This window comes from Xenopus tropicalis, chromosome 5, assembly GCF_000004195.4.
Source record: "Xenopus tropicalis strain Nigerian chromosome 5, UCB_Xtro_10.0, whole genome shotgun sequence".
NCBI classification, from domain to species: Eukaryota; Metazoa; Chordata; class Amphibia; order Anura; family Pipidae; genus Xenopus; species Xenopus tropicalis.
The window spans coordinates 99925385-99943017 of NC_030681.2; the positions used below are offsets into that span (position 1 = coordinate 99925385).

General features: G+C 40.2%; 2 protein-coding genes across 2 annotated transcripts; one reads left to right on the forward strand and one right to left on the reverse strand.

Annotated features, from left to right (window-relative positions):
• The first annotated feature begins 138 nt into the window (after window positions 1-138).
• On the forward strand, window positions 139-7054 carry camk2n2 (calcium/calmodulin-dependent protein kinase II inhibitor 2). Its single transcript, NM_001171604.1, is given in 2 exon segments — window positions 139-747; window positions 4972-7054. Coding segments are annotated over 2 exon segments (240 nt in total). The 5' UTR covers window positions 139-578; the 3' UTR covers window positions 5043-7054.
• Window positions 7055-7275: 221 nt separating this feature from the next.
• On the reverse strand, window positions 7276-15622 carry eef1akmt4 (EEF1A lysine methyltransferase 4). Its single transcript, XM_002935142.5, has 3 exons — window positions 15412-15622; window positions 13277-13560; window positions 7276-8240 (listed from the first exon to the last, which is right to left on the reverse strand). Exons 1-3 carry the CDS (start codon window positions 15554-15556, stop codon window positions 7953-7955), a joined length of 717 nt encoding a protein of 238 aa, XP_002935188.4. The 5' UTR covers window positions 15557-15622; the 3' UTR covers window positions 7276-7952.
• Window positions 15623-17633: the final 2011 nt, after the last annotated feature.

Consider the following 17633-nt stretch of genomic DNA (forward strand, 5'->3'; position numbering starts at 1 on the left):
GGGGAATTACATCATTCACTCAAACAATAAGGATCCTGTCCTGCTTCGCAGCCAATAACTCCTCCCCCCCCCATGACCCAGCACTACATGAGTCCCTACTCTGCCCTCACCCTACCCCGTGTATATTTTATCTCCTCAGGAACCACCCGCCCGCTCCAGTTCTCCTGGGTTCCTTTCCGTGAAGTTGATTCCTTGTTTTGCTGCAGTGTCATTGTTATTCCGCACTCGCCTCCTGATGTCACACCTCCCCCCCCGCGCATGACGTCATCCTGCCATTGCTTCTCCTTATGATGTAGAATTCTCTAGCTTTCCCCAAACCTCTACATAGAGCTGGGAGCCACCGTCTTGTTGCTGTTTCCTTCAGGGTCCCCTGGTATTGCTCAGTGCCCACCCCGGTGCTTCCCAGTCGGCTGGAGCCAGGAGATCGCTCTCTGTTCTGTGTGCCAACCATCCATCTTTTTACCAATTCGCCATTATCGTCAACGCTTGGGATCCCCCCCCTTCATTTCATCAGAGCGAATACCCCCAGATCTATCCAAAGACGCCAGGTTTTCTTGGACCCCTTCGGTGCTGCTAATATGTCTGAAATCCTACCCTACAGTGATGAGAAGATGGGGCATTATGGTTCTGATGGCGATGTCGGGCAAATCTCTTTCAGCTGTCGCCTACAAGACACAAGCTCCTTCTTTGGGGGCAACCAGCAGAAAAGACCCCCCAAACTGGGGCAGATTGGAAGAGCCAAGAGAGGTGAGGAGAATGCACGTTATTAGCACATATTTCTGTACACCCATTCATTCATGTACATCCCCATGCCTACAGCCTGACCTTTCTCAACTCCCCCTCAATGCCCTCCTCCCCAATGACCCTCTTCAATCACTTGTGTACCTGGCGTCTCATTCCTTCCCTCAGCACCCATTGCCTTTATTCTTATCGTACAATCATTCATCCCTCCATCCAGCCCTCGGAAATATTCTCTGGTTTTCTTATCTGAATTCATCCCTCTTAATTTACCTATATGTCCTTCTCCTACTAGTCCTTCTGTTCTCTCCATCATCTGACTGTGTATCTGTCACTGTTTGCTGTCTTTTCTGCCTAACCTTTCAGTCATTTCTCTTCTGTTTCTCTCTCATTCCTGCTTTCCCCTTGCGCATCCTCCCTCCCTTCCCCAGCTCCTCTGTCTTGTTTTCTCTTCCATGGAGGCTCTTTCACTGACTTATATGACAGCAGTGCAGTATGCCTATAGCCCTACTCTTGACTTTGTGCGACTTAAAGAGTAAATGTGTGTGTGTTTGCCCCTTATGTACATGCGTGTGTTCTGGATGGATTGGCATGGATGCTTTGCTACCTGTATGCTGCTTACCATTTACAAAACCCACGCAGCCACAGCAGACAAACAATGGTAATCCAGATGTGCTACACACTGTATAAACATGAGTACTAATAACTACCTGCACACTACCCAGATGTAAATAAATACATCATATACCTGCAGCCATTTGTTGGACTGCAGTTCTTGCAGTGTAGATACTAGAGCCTCTCTTATACCATAGAAGATGCCCAGTGCTAAATATACATGTTCTGCAAGACTGGAAAAAGCTGATTTCTAGAAATTGTTGATGGGATAAAAGAGCTTGCAGAGATGTTCTGGCAATCAGGCATGCCCTAAATGCAGGCAGAGATAAAGAAGTGCCACAGTCATAGAGATACAATCATAATATTTAGTGCACATGTTGCACAACTGGAAATGATATTGGAAATTGCATTGATTTATTTCTATACACATGTAGGGTATGTACCCTCAATTCATTTCAGATGCCATGTGTGTAGGTATACAGATATGTAATACTGCCAGCTCTGCCACTACTAGCAACATAATTATTGTGCCACTGGATTTCAGCCTTTTCATTTCAACACAATCTCCCTTTACATATTTCACTAGAAGAATGAAACAATCATGAATTTTCAAATACCAGAATTAAAATGAATTCTAGAATGTTATAAACCTCTAGGCTAATGAGAATTCCATCTCAAGAGACAGTACTTGAAAATGGCATCTCTGAACAATATGTTTAGATGCTATGGTTGCTCTTCAGTTATGCGGACATAGGCACAGTTTTACAGATATGTAGGGAGAGAAACAAAGGGACATGCAGATGCACTGGTTACAGACATGATCCCATGTATAGAGAAAACTGTACAAATGATAAATAAATGAAACACCAGACCACAGTATTTGATATATATGGGAAGTAGATGCTTCCACACAGGTGGTTTCTGAATTGCTGCTGAAGGACATGTATGAACATTTTGGGCAGTCCCGCATGGCAAATATCTTCGTTATCATAGCAAGTGGTATTTGCAGTGATTTTTTTTTTTTTTATAGAGGAATGGTATTTGGGGCCAATTTAGTAAAACTACAATGAGAAACATCGCTGAACTTTTTTGATATTTGAGTAGGGGCAACTGCTAAGATGATGCTGTCATGACATTCTAAGGGAAAGACATCACCAACCAAAGGCATTTATGGCAATTCAACTTTTATACCCAGCACGCAGATAATATACACTGGTAGCCCAACTGTATATCTGTATGTAGGGTGTGAGCAGAAGGGATCATCAAGTGATATCTCTGTAGGACTATGGGAATAGGGATTTATTTGGTTCGGTTCCAGTGAAAAATCACCTTATTACCCAAAGTGAGAGCAAAGAACACTGGCAGTGATATACAGAGCAGGGTAAAATGGGCATATAGTCAGATGCGTCATCTTCACCCATTCTTAACAAGAGAAGTGGTATGTGTGCTAAACTCCAAACAAAGCCTCAAAGCTTTTTTATTTGTTTCCACCATGAATGAATCTTGGGGACTTCTGATCAGAGTGGAACCAGAATAATTATTTACCTATACCAGCTATAAAAAGGTTCTTTGTGTGGTGCCTGTGACAGGACTTTCTGGCATGAAGAAATGAACAACTGATAAGAGTTTTCCATGTAAGAAAAAGAGTCTCTTTCCTCCAGTAGTGATTTAGGCACTTTTAAATCCTATGCTAAAATACAGTGAATGTGTTCCCCTAGCTTGCAGTGGTCCAACACCCAAATAAGATACTTTGTGCATGTCTTTATTATTTTTCCAGATAGATGTAGTTGTGAAACACACAGGTAGGTATGTATATATAGAGCAGCTCTAAATAAATGTAGGTACTCCCCTGTGATTGAATGCAAGTCACACCAGAGAGCACCCTTTGTTGAAATACTGTATCAAGGGACATGGCCTTGTTTACAAAGAAAAGTCTGGTATGGCAGATGATTTTGTGTAGTTAAGTCAGAAATGAATAACACCAGGAGGTAAAGATAATGAATAAACCACAGACTATAAAAAAAAGTTTCAGAAAAATTTTACATGTGTTTCAGCAGAAATGTGGATAGGATGTAAAAGCTTTATTCTTTTATACTGTTGCTGGCACACTCATAGTATCTCCTGTATGTAATGTCAATTTCCTTTAGTCCCTCATCTGGGTAACTCCCTTATTATATCTCTTACTATATATAGGATTTAGACTGTAGTGCTATAGGTAATAACAAATCAGGCTGTTCACCCCATTCTTCCCTTTCAGCTAGTTGATGTAATTTGTTGGTTTCTACTTGTTGTGTTGTTTTGATTTCTGCTCATTTGGACTCCTTTATCTCTTTATAACCCCAAAAGTAAGGAAGGGGGCAATGCAGATTTGTTCTTGCAGTGGAATTCTATCTCTGGGCCCTACCAGTCTGATGGTTTGATTACCCCACCCAAAAAAAAATCTTCCCCAAAAAAAGACATGGTTTGTATTGTCTACTAGCTAAAGAAAATGCTGACCATGTATGTATGTATATCTTTATTTATAAAGCGCTACTTATGTACGCAGCGCTGTACAGTAGAATTCATTAATACAGACAGGGGCTTAAAGATAATGGATAAATACAAAAGATAATGGATAAATACAAAGTACAACAATAAATACAAGGTGCAGTTGCAATAAGAGTCAGAAACACAAGATGAAGGAGGTCCCTGCCCCGTAGAGCTTACAATCTATATGGGAGGGGTAACTAACAGACACAAATGGGCTTTTACAGTGGGGTAGTGGGGATATAGGATTCCACTGCAAGATCAAATCTGGATTGTCAGGGCAAAATACAAGCTCTGATCCATATGAACATTAATGCACTAACACAATCATCAAGTGTGAGTATATACTTAGTATATACAGTCTTGCAAAACACTGCTGTAACAATACAAAATACCAGTTATATACTTTTATTTGTATTACATTTAGTTGTATGAAAAAAACCATAAGTCTACAATGACAAAACAACAATATTCCCACTGCCAAACAAACAGCACATTAGTATTAAATGCTTTATAAAGTTCTGACAACTCAGAGATACAGTCCATCTTTTTTCCAGACAAGCATAATGTCATGCTTATTATTACACTACCAGGGCTGGAGCACATTACTGCTGGAGCTGTCCATGGTTCTGATCTTCTGAAAGGTTTTATGTGGGTTGTTCTGGAATCTGGTACTAAATAGAGAAAAATGTGCACTGCTGTGGTTGTAGAGGTGTATACACTGCAGGTAGTATGCAGCTGACCATTACAATACCATTTTATGACAAGTTTTTGTAAACACAGTGAAGTTTATAATGCTATTCAGCTTAACAATGCAAATTAAAATCCATAAAACTGTGAGATACATTCTGTGAATTTGTTGTGCTTACAAGATTTTTACAATTTGGCAACCGACACTTTGAGAACTGTGTACTTACTGACACTTTTGTGAATTTCCCCCATTGTTTCCTCCACCTCTTACATAAATCTTTTCATTTTTATTCTTCTTTTAATTTGCCACTCTGTCCATCTAACCTTGACAGCAGTATTTCCTAAGTTCTTGTGGTGCTCTCTGCTGTAGCTTCCTGATGCCTTTTCTCTCCCTTTCCTCAGTTGTTATTGAAGATGACAGAATAGACGAGGTGCTGAAGGGGGTGTCGGACAAGTCTCCCTCCGGAGTATAAGGTGGAAGTGGTTGCTCTTCGGCGCACACTCTCCTCCCTGATTTGTAAGCACTTTTGGCTGTGCATGTTTGTGGACATGGAGAAGAAGGAAAGGCTTTGAGGCTGCTGGCAAATCTCCACCCTCCACCTTGATCCAGACCCTCTGCAGGTCTCTTGACGGTGCCATCAGGCTCCCCACCACATGAATGGGGAGCTGTCCATTTCAGCACCTTTCTCTGTAACTTCTCATGGTCTTTCATCCTGGGCTTTGGGGGCAGTGATGAATCTAAGTCCATGTTATAGCCAACCCCCAGCATTTGCCCCTATGCCAAGAAGGTACTTGTAGACTGGAGCACCATGGAGTCTGTGCCTGTCGACTCCAGCTATTGCCAGGTGCTGCCTCCTGCCTCAGTGTACACTCCAGGGGTCTGTAGGCTGATAGAAATGCACTTTATCATTTGACAATGAATTGTCTGTAGTCAAGTAATAATAATCTTTGTGTGTAAATGGACCCACAAGGAATACACCTGCTCATTAACATATCTATATATATAGATATGTGTCTGTCTATATATATACATATATAGAGTCTTTATTGTGATAATTTATACCATGTCTCCCCCACATCACCCATGTACCAGCATCTTTCCAATTGTGGGACATTGACTGGGTAAATGCATTCCCTTCACTTCATCTTACCCACATGTACAAGATACCAGCAGGTCGGAAGCAGAGCAGCTGGAGGGCGCAGAGCAGGCACAGGCCGTCCCTTTGCTGTCTAAAAACCAAGCAAGAAAAAAAAGACTTTATTTGCTCCATCTCTTGCATGAGCTTCCGATTTCATCCCCTACCCAGCACGCTCCTTTTTAACAGGACTCCCTACATTTGTATTTTTATAAATAAATCTTTGTTAATAATATGTATTCTGAAATATGCTGGTGACTGTGTAAACTCACATCAGAGATGCAGCCACCTCCTGGACGCTGAGATATTTTCAGCAGGTTTGATGAGGTGATGGGCAGTCACAAGGAGGTGCCATTACTGGGTGCTCATATAACATGCAGGCACCACCTACTGTGACTCACTGTCTCAGCTTTTTCTCCATTCTGTGCTGGTAGCATACACTGTTATGCAGCTTGCTTTATGTATTAGGTCTTTTCAATGGATGGCCACATAAGCTTTTTTTTTTTTTTTTTTATATAATACCAGATGTGTGTGTGTATATATATATATATATATATATATATATACACCATTGGCTTGTCGTAGGTACATTTCTGCACAGTTTACAGGAAATAAGCATTCCATAATAATTTTCTCTAGAGTGCAAAGCTTTGACTATTGCTTCCTCTATCATCCTTGTATATGATTGCAAAGATTTCTGCCTACACTAGCAGCTCCCTCATGTATCACTCTTGCATCCTTGTGCAACAGATAATATGTGGCATTTTCCTCTGTGCTTTTGCTGCCTGGCTCTGAATGAATGCATTATTTGTAAATGCTGATGTTCCTTATCCCACACTTAACTGTACAGACATTTCACCAGCATTTGCAAAGCAGATCCTCTCATCTAGAGGCATTTTGGAGAACAGACATTAAAATGGCAGTTTACACATGAGCACTTGGTGAGATGGCATGTTATATAGCCTGGTGATGGCACCTCCATTCCTGCTGGAAATCATGCTATGGCCTGTATGGAACAAAGGGCTCAAATGGCCAGAATATTTGATAACATTCTGAAATCTTATACTGTGAATGCATCTGGAGAATGATCCGGAAAAATCTATGTGGTCTCTGAATGTGAGATAACAGCTCTTAACCGCCTCTTTTATGGGACATAATGGTTGTGTTTTTAATTTTGTACTTTCTTTTTTGAAAAGCTTCTTGAATTTTCTGCATGGACTTTAGATTCAATAATAATATATCATATTTTGATTCCAATAAAGCAATGCTGTGCCATTCTGAGAATGACTCATTGTATATTAACAACATTTCCACTGTATTTGGTGAATAAATAAACGTAATGATCACCAGGTGGGTTGATGCTGCTTATGTCAAATGGAAAACCACTGACCATCCTAAGCCACACTGTTCAACTGGAGGCCTACGAGCTGGATGTGGCACAACTAACATTTATGATACCACCCTGTTCGGAAGCTTTATAGACTTATTTGTATTGGAATGCACCATGACAAATCTAGTGCAGCCTAAGATGGTATCAGCTACGTGTACAAATGAAACACTTTATAAAAGGTAAGTTCATATAAGGTTACCTAATCAGCTGAATACAGGGTCATGTACAATAACATGTATTTCACTTGGTGACATTTATTGCAGTATAGTTGCCTTTTTATGAAGTACGGTCCCCGAGGCCATTATCTAGAAGTGTCTCTGATACTACTAATGTAGCAACCTAGTGCACTGAAATACATTTTGCATATTAAAAAAATATATATCAGGCCAAATTCAGCATCTTCCCCCATGTTTGTGAGCATGGGGGCAGTCTTCTGTGCACCTCATATTCCTTTAGTGCATATCCATATTCATAGTACATGAATAGAAAATTCCATATTGCATATTCCAGAGAAAAGGACAGAAGAAAATCTACATATGTAAAGAAATAATGTTATATGCTGACCCTCATATATATATATATATATATATATATATATATAAATATAAATATATACACACATTTTTTTTAAGGAACAAGTAGATTGTATTTAATATGGCCAGTAAAAATACTTAAGTAAGTTTCACAATAAGAAAATAATCACAATTTCACTTATTTCAATTCCACCCCATTGCTTTGAATTCTGCAGCAAGAATCTTGACAGCCACCTCATAGGATTTACAGTCTACTGACAGCAAGCATTTAAGCTTTTTTTTTATGCAGTGCATTTAAAAAAATAGATATCAGAGCAGCGATGGTCAGATCTGGATATTTCTTAAGAAGTCCTCATCATCTTTCTCAGAAAGTGTCGGAAGGTGCACTGGTGAAATATATGGGTTATGCAGACTCTGACCCCGCTCTAAGTCCTGAGCTGTTAGTTTCTCCCCTTTGCGCATGGTGTATAGGAAATAATGAAAGTCACTGCCGTAGGTGTTACACGATACAGACCAGCTATAGGATGGCTGAGCATAGTGACGTGTCCGAAAATGAGGGGGGGAAAAGGTCACAGAGATGAAGCATCCATTTGGGGAGAGCACTCTGCTAACCTGCAAAACAAAAAAGAGAATTTTAGACTGGTACGTTAAAGATAAATATAAATGTATCATTATAAGTTTACTCACATTCTGTGAAGTGGATAAAGATAAACTGCTACAATATCACTGGTTTAACTATAGAGGGGGGGCACAGGGGGGCCTGGACCGTTCGTTCCATTTCCTCTATAGCTAAGAAAATCCCGCTCTCCTACCTCTGCATAAGCTGCCAAGGACACAAGTGGAGGGTGCCAGCAGTGGGGGGCGTATGAGGGTTTGTTGTGCGTGCCTCACCTCCCCAAAATTTTTTCTGCCTGGTGGGGCAGTGCCTAATTGTTACAATATCAAAGTAGAAAGAGGTACAACAATATATCTAAATGTAAGGAAAGTATATGGGATGAGGAAGAGTCACAATAAAAAGCAAAGGACCAAGAAGTGTGGTGGATAAAAGAAAGAGAGAAAAAGGTAGATGGTTTGCAGGCAGAGGTAAAGATAACAAAAAAAAAGATGAATGGGAGTGGCCAAAGCTAATAAAATAACTGATGAGATATAACTATGGCTGTAGGAAGAATGACGTACTCTCAAAAAGGATAAAACAAATAAGTGACAAATTCTATTGCACAAATTACAAAATTGCTTGGACTACTGCTTTAAAATAAATTTTAATATCCAAAATTTAACATGTGAATTTGTTTAATGTCTGACAGAGCAAGTTAGTTGCCCGCGATAGATCTCTGCTACGGCGGGCAACTAACTGCTCTGAAATGCCTTTCCACCGGTAACAATAGGAGTGGCATGTGGAAAGGTCTTTGCATTGCTTTGGCTTTCTGAAGTTGCGCAAAGTTGCCTGCAGGAGGAAACTTCGAAAAGTCAGATTGATGTTTTGGAGCAGTTAGTTGCCCATGGTAGCAGAGATCTATCAAGGGTGACTAAATCATTCCGTCAGACATTAGCCTAAAGTTGGCCATACACATACCGATAAAATTGTACGAAACCTAGTTTTGTAGGATTATCAGACCATGTTTAAGCTCCGAATTATGGGCCCGATAAATTTCGTACAATGGCGATCGGTCGTTTAGTCGATTGCTCAGGTTAGAAAATTTTGATCCGCTAACGAAAAAATCTGCACATGTATTGGGTATCCTTGGGGGACCTACAATGGAAGTCACTTTTGATGGTGTCTGCCAACTATTTCATGTTCAGAACATCCTGATTTGTATTTTATTATTATTAACATCTATTTATACATTGGACATACAGAGTAACATAAAAGCAACCCATAACCGATACAAGAGGTAATTTTAAGGGCTTTATCATACAATTTCAGTCTGAATGTTAGTTTCAGATTGTTGCATTTAAACGTACGACCGACATCTGAATAAAGAAAAAAATGTTTGTGCTTGCATGACGTATTTTATCTAGGAAAAAATAGAATTCTGAGTTGTTACATATGAAAAAGTGCTCTTTAAAGATGTAGTTCACATTAAGAAGCTGGTTACACAATGTGTGATCATAGGGGCAACCATTTAAGCGTGATAGGGCAAAAAATCATGTGATTACAGAGCTAATAACAAGTCAGCAGTGCAGAATACAATAATTTTAGTTCTTACACTGGATAATAAACAGGGTTCAAATACTATTCATGGCTCTCTATAGGACTATACAATGATTATGATCATTATGATGAAGAGAATCGTTTCTGAATGAATCATCAAAGTCTTTATTATTTGTGGTTTCATAATTATTTATATTTTTTAAGTCAGGGTTGAAAGTGAAAAGTAGAAGGCCTGAACATAAAGATAAGAATAACAGACTGATCCCTCACAATAGTTCTGAATTTTGGTTGCTTTGGTCTGTGACCCTGACAAAAAAAAGCAAAAGCCATACATAGGTCAATACAATTCTTTCCTGCTTCAAAATGTATCATCTTAAAGAAGGAAAGGTGTTAGGCACTGCCCAGTGATTATATTCATTTACTCGATATCTTAGGCTAGTGCTAATAGCTACTTCTGTACTGGCCCTGGGTACTTTTGAGCAAACACCACAGAGAAATCTACTCTCTTCTTTGCAACTGGTGCACGTGTGCAGTAGATTGAAAAGCTGAACTTTAAGTGAAAAGTCAGCTTATTCACTTTGCTGCATGTGCCAGCTTGGGACCATTGAAGAATAAAACAAACCATTTGGCGCCCACCAGTGATTTTACCTTCACTTCTCCTTTAATGCATGAATATCAAGGTGTGAACAGAGGTCTACCCCAAACCACACCACCCAATAAACCCCGCTTCCCCATACCTCATTACAAAAACAGAGTGTGTGCTTCTGGCCACCAGATTGCCGTACCTAATGCACTACTTTTGATGCCAGCGCTAGATCACTGCCAGATAGAAAGGAAGTTAAGTGTTCAGAAATGGCAGCTGCAAAAGAATGGGGGGTGGACAGTGCTGTGGGGCAAGGGTAGCATGGTACTCAAGTGTTATTAAGGGGTTTAATTCTTCTTCAATAAATAATCCGTGTGTCATGCTCATGCTGGTACTTTTGTTTTGAAACAGATAAATCTTAGAAGAGATTTATAAAAAAAATAGACAAAGCAGGTAATATTAGAGTATTCCATTACAAAATCTGCATACATTAATCTCAATAAAAAAGCTATAAATATACTTTAGGACAAGAGGATAATGGCAGAGAGTGTGTGCTGACAGGCACTACCAATGTACAAATTTACATACAAAGCAGCCAATAACAAACCATACTTTAGCATTTCCACAAGGAAATCTGCTTGTGTGTGTGCGCTGATGGGCTATGCCTGTCAGCGTGCACACATTCAGGAGGCAAAAAGTAGCAGAGCAGCATTTTTCGCACTGCTGTTTATATGCCACCAGAGTAAACAACCCATCTGCCATTAGTCTAAAGAAAGTTAAAGGGGAACTTCGGCTTTCAGACCAAAATTTGTTAAAGAGCCCCACACAGAAACCCCTAATACACCTATCACTGTAATCTGTTCCTTCAAAACGTTTGAATAAATACCATTTTTATTTGCTGAAAACCAGCTGCAAAACCATTTTCTTTCTGCATCATTTGAAATCCTGGCAGGGGATGTTACAAATTGTACCAACTTTTCCACAGCTTACAGGCAGCATGCAGGAACTACATAACCCACAATGCATTGCACTGGGATGTTACTTTCCTTATTGACATCACGTGTGCATGGCATTGTAGGATTTGTCTCAAACTAGTCAGATCAGCAGGGGAACTGGGGGCCAGGCTTAGGTAACTGTTCCAAACCATATTATTACATTAAAAATCATGAAAAGGCTAAATACTTTTCAATTGATGTATATAGCAAAGTTGCTTGAAATTATGTTCTTTTTTTAAAAACAAGTTGTGTTTGGGTGGAGTTTCCCTTTAATGAATGGTGCAGGGAAAAATAAATTATTTACTCAGAAGACAAAAGCACTGAATTAAAATAAGTCAAGAAATAAAGCAAGAGACCTAAAATTGAGGGGAGGTAGAAGGGGTTGGGGATTAAAGAAAGCATTTCTAAGAATAATAATTACAAGGCAAGGATACAGAGAGGACTGAAAAGAAAGGACCACATTCATCTGAAACAAACAAGGAACATAAGCAGATGAGCAAGACAGATAAGGAGTAAGCCTTTCTAAGGCTAGTGCCAATCAGGGCTGATTTTTGCGTTTAAAAAACGCAGGCCGAGAATCAGTCCCTGCACTGGAATCAGCCTACTACCTTGCCTGCACCCGGAATCATTGTGTCAGCCCATGTGCAGGCAGATGCCCGGATATATATGCTGCGAAGTTCAAACTCTCTTAATTTTTGCCGATATCCACTGTGTGTGCCTGCACCTGGGCGCAGATACAATGCTTCCGGTTAGCAGGCAAGGTAGGAGGCTGGTGCCAGCATAGGGGCTGATTCTCGGCCTGCGTTTTTCTACAGGCTGAAGATTAGCCCTGTATGGACTAGCCTAAGAGAAATAAATATCAAAAAGTACCATACCATGTATATGGAATAAGCAAGAAAAATGTTCAAAAATGGGCAGGGAACCCAGTCTAATATAACATTAAAGGACACCTATCACCCTAAATTTGCTTCCCCCTCCAAAGGTGCGACTAATAGAGCCCACACTCTGGTTGTTTTTTTTTAAAAGAAACAGTCCCCAACGGTGCTAGGCCGCACGCACCAGGAGGGAGCGCTCAGTGCGGGCGGCCATGTTATTTAGTGTGCATGCACATAATTAGCAAGACTCCATGATGGCTCATTATGCACATGCATGTGACATAGATGGATGCAACTAACCTTCTTACGTGACACACATGTGCATGGTTAGCAAGTTGTGGGGTAACACTGTAGGAGGTTATTTGTTTTAAAAAAAAAAAAAAAAAGAATATTGTCTTCCCCAACTAGCGGTGGTGGAAGCAATTTTAGGGTTATAGGTGCCCTTTTAGTCTTTACCTGCCGAATAATATATGTAGGGTATTCCCCCACATGTCTATGTGCCCTGCCTGTTACTAAAGGCTCGCTATTGCAAAAAGTGGAGACGTTATGGACAAGCTTGTACTGGCAGCATCTGGCGAGAGGGAATGTACTGAAATGTACTGTATTTACATTGTATGGAATAAAAGAAAAAGACACAGTAGTCAGATACTTACCAAAATGAGATAGTACCAGAAGAAAAAGAAAAAAGGTGAAGAGCATGTTATTCTTGGTAAAAAAAAAGAAAGAGAAGGTAAACTTATGTAAACAACACTTGTGCCCATAACTTCTGAAACCGTATGTACCTTATATTACTGTCTGTGCATCATACCTATATTATGTGACATCATGAACCAACGAATCATCAATTGTTTCTTTTACATAAAGATATGTCATAAAGATAACCTGAAGGCAGCTGTAATTGCTTTAGACATGGTCTCAACATAGGCAACTCATTTCTGCATCTAAAGATACGGGGATTGTGGGGCATTACATGTTAATGAAAACAGAAAATCTCAACATACACACAGTAGCAATGTCTTAGTGAGCTGAATAGTAATAAGTACCTCACTTAATACTTCATCAATCAGGGCAATCGCCTCAGATGTAACTCTCCAGGGGTCTCTCTCCCCCACCATCATGGCATCCAGAGTCCCCTTTTCAATGACAAAGTCAAAGCTCCCATCAGCAAACTGAAGCTTCCGAGCATCCATAACAAGCCAACTCATTCCATGGCACCCAGCATGCTTCTCTGCCATCTCCTTAATGCATATGGGAGAGTAATCAATGCTTACAAGTGGACATATACCCTCCTCATAAAGATCCATGCTAAGAGAACTTGTGCCACACCCTGCAATAGAAGACAAAGAATGTGGAGACACATATTCACATTAAGGCTTTATGTTACAGACACAGTATGAAAACCCTCTAACTTAACAATGAGTAGTTAAAAAAAAGTGTAAGGGTGAAGACACATGGAGCTACTAGTAGCAGCTACTTGTCATGGCTACAGAAACAGACAATGCTGATCATTTACTGATAATTGTCACTATGTGTGTTTTAGCAGAGGCAATTCTCAGTACTGTCTATGGCAGGGTATTTTCTGGTGTTTAGTAGATGCGACAAGTAGCTGCTACTAAGCTCCATGTGTCTTCACCCTAAGGGTCGTGGCTACTAAAATAGACAATGCTGATCATTTACTGATAATTGTTTTTACGTGTGTTTTAGCAAAGGCAATTCTCAGTATTGTCTATGGCAGGGTATTTTCTGTAGTTCAGTAGCAGTAAAAGAGTAGCTGCTACTAGAAGCTCCGTGTGTCTTCACCCTAACTATTCAGGTGCAGTTAAATGAGTGAACCCTCTAAGCCACAGAGAGGTATTTCAGTCAGCGTGTTATAGAGCTAGAGCTCACTGTATCTGCGTTTGCTAAGCTGGCCCTATAACAGTTAATACAGGGATTGCCTCTCTCAGCTCTTCAGATATGGGGCAATTGTTGCATTCACATGCACCACAGCTGACGTATGAATGTGCCTAGCTCCATGGGGGGCTATATTGTGTATACAATTTGTAGTGTTTTTGTAGACAATTTAATTACTGCTGGGTTTAGGCTTTAATTAAGATGTTTCATCTTGCTACAGTGGTATTTATATAATTCCTATGCTATATTTAATCATTGAGTGTAGCATGAGGCATGCTCGTTGAGGTTTACATTTAGTCTTGCTACTTTCCCAGAAATGTGCACCATCTGAAACCCTGTTAAATGTCTGTCCTCACACCATTAATAGCTTGTTGGGGGACACAGATACTCTGATCCTCAAAACTGGCTAAACATTTGATGACAAGAAAGGCTGTTTATTACAGCTTTTCTGGGTGAACTCACCGGGACACCCTAAATTACTGCCCACATACCGCAATAAGCAGTTTGCTCCTGAAACAAGGGGCATTACAATACACCAAGGGCATGACATGGTGCCTGTGTTGCCCTTTTGCCTGTGGCTCAAGGGGCATTTTGCAGTTGCGACTCAAAGTAAAAAAGGGTCAGTAGGAAATACCTGTTGTGCAGATATTCCTTTACACGTTTGTAAACGTCCAAACACACACGCAAGCTGTAGTGAGTGATATCTTTAATCAGCCATTTCCCCCCTTGGAAAGAATGGTGTAGGAGGGGATAAGGTCAGGGTTAAAGGGGTAAGACTGGTTTGTGGAAGAGAATGATATCAGTAGGCGGCTGCATATGTTAACATGTGTTATATGTTCTTATTTTATATCAGGTCAACTTCTGTTATATGATCTTAGCATTATTGATGAGATGCGCACTCATATATACTGTATATGTATGTGATATGTGGAGATCTAAAACTGCTTTTTTTCTGTCTTTCCTTTTTAATTTTCTTTTCTATATTTGGATGTTATTATCCTTTTTTTTTCATTGTATTCTGAAAATAAATATAAAAATATTTAAAAAAAAAAAAAATCAGCTATTTCAACAGATCATGCTCAGCCGATCCTGGGATCACAATGCAGGGATACACTAAGGCACTAAGTAAATATAGGCTACACCCTTTATTCAGCACGAGTTTAGTGAATAGAGTACTAAACATTAATCTAGCCGATATGATTTTCTGTTATTTCTTGAACACTAAAACCGCCAGCTACGAGATACACTGATAAAGCCTTAAGATGAAAGGTGTATATAGCAGTACCGAGTACTAGCCCTCGGGCCCCGGGCTGCAGCTCCCTTATGAAAAGTTCCCTAAATTCCCGGTATCGCCCAAACCAATCATAGCCGTTTGGCAGAGCCCGCTCCTCCCGGTACCGGGCATCCCAGTAGCTAGATTCCTTGTACATCCGGGACACGTGTAGCTTCCTCGGTGCTGAGCGCTCGGCCGCCAGGGAGGAGGGGGGGAAGTTGCTCCTTACCCATGTGCCTGTGCGCACACAAGCGACCTGCTTACATAGGCGTTCATATAGAGTTTGCGTAATTGCAATGTGGTTTCGTAGCATAATGTCAGTCGGGCATTTGTAATTGTAACAGAGATATATTAATACGCAATACAATGTTGGTTTAAGCAAACCCTTTACTGCGCATATTGCTGTAGAAATGTACATACATAGAGCTATCGCCCGCAGGGGGCGCCAGTAATGCCCTGTTCTCTAGTGCTGCAGCGCTTAGGCCAAAAACTGGATTCCTGCTATAACTTGGCATGGTGTCTCCACCTAGTGGGATCCAGGCACTTTAAAGGAATACTGTCATGGGAAAACAGTTTTTTTCTTCAAAACGCAGAATCCTGCATTGAAACACTTTTTATATTTAGTTTTAAAATTTCACATGGGGCTAGTGGTATTCTTCATTTCCCAGGGTGCCACAGCCATGTGACCTGTGATCTGATAAACTTCAGTCACACTTTACTGCTGAGCTGCAGTTGGAGTGATATCACCCCCTCCCTTCCCCCCCCCCCAGCAGCAGATCAGCAGAACAATGGGAATGGAGCAAGATAGCAGCTCCCAGAAGATAACAGAATAGCACCCAATAGTAAGAAATCCAGGTCTGGCTTGGGACTCCTGCAGTTACATGGGAGTAGGAGAAACAATAGGTTATCTGAAAGCAGTTCTAATGTGTAGCGCTAGCTTTCTGTTAAAGCTCAGGTACCATGCACTGAGATGCCTGCATACACACCAATATTACAACTAAAAAAAAATACATTTGTTGGTTCAAGAATAAAATATTAAATGGTAGAGTGAATTATTTGCTATGTAAACAGTGTACTTTACAAATAAAAAGTACACCATAAAAATCATGACAGTATCCCTTTAAGTAGGCAGAGGCACAAACAGCCTGTAAAAGACGTGCAATCCCTATGCATAAAAAACTGTAAAACTTTCAAGGAAGAAACCCAGGGCTTTATCCCTGTAGCATCATATGGGTGCCTGTTGGTAGTCCAGGCCCACTGGTTGGCCAGGCCCAGCAGGCTACCAATTGCTTTACTTGTAGTGCTCTGTGTGTATTATTTTCACCAGCCTTATTACAGCATACATATTAGGGCATCCACATTCGCCTTTTTAATGTGCCAGGTCAGAGTTATTAGTACATATTTGTGTGAATCTTATGCACACATTGGCACCCGTTATGCATTCACCCTGCAATCTGAATCAGTCAGGGCTTTGCACCCCTTCCCTATGGTCAGGCCTCCTGCATTCACTGTCAGCCACCCACCTCATACTCACTCCTTCCTTCATGCTCTGTCTGCCATCTTGCATCATCCATAACCCTTGGTCTTACCCTTACTCTAACTCTTAGGTTCCATTTTTTAGGGTTATGTTTAGTGTTTCTTTAAGTGTTAGGGTGACATGGGAGGAGGACTGACAACATAATTCTCAGAGAATGGATTTATTTTTTGAGGATGAGACAAGGAGCATGATGTAGGCCTGCCCAGAGACGTAGGAGACACAGCCCTGACAACTGGTCAAATTGCATGGAGGGAGAAGAAGGAGTGAAAGGTGTATTGGAGAATGTACTTATTGGATAATATCCTATTACATACAAAATGGATCATTGTAAATATATTTGTGTGTGCAGTAGGTGAGAGTAACACATTTAGAATTAGTGAGTCTATTAAAGCATACATAAACCATTCAAAAAAATGTAAAATTGCTCAAGCAGTTTTTCTTAGCACTACTGCAATTTACATTATTTTTTTTTTTTTTTTAGTTTCCGAGCTGTTTAACATTGACATTTTATGTTTGTTATCACATAATTAGATACAATTTCATTACACATGATTAGTAGAGTAGGGTGGACAGTTGTCTGGCTTACTCAGAAACAGATTGTACCACAGTAATAACAAGACACAGAAATATTTTAGGGTGCATGATCAAAAACATATTTAACATATTTATAAACATAATTTATAATAGGTATGGTAAG

What these genes read in the sequence shown, in the direction of transcription:
- eef1akmt4 (XM_002935142.5), bottom strand. Translation starts at nt 15,556, where the DNA reads ATGTACAAGGAATCTAGCTACTGGGATGCCCGGTACCGGGAGGAGCGG. An exon ending in GGCCCGAGGGCTAGTACTCG is followed by an intron (nt 13,561 to 15,411) that starts GTACTGCTATAT and finishes CTTCTATTGCAG; the next exon opens with GGTGTGGCACAAGTTCTCTT. An exon ending in TTGATGAAGTATTAAGTGAG is followed by an intron (nt 8,241 to 13,276) that starts GTACTTATTACT and finishes TTTGTTTTGCAG; the next exon opens with GTTAGCAGAGTGCTCTCCCC.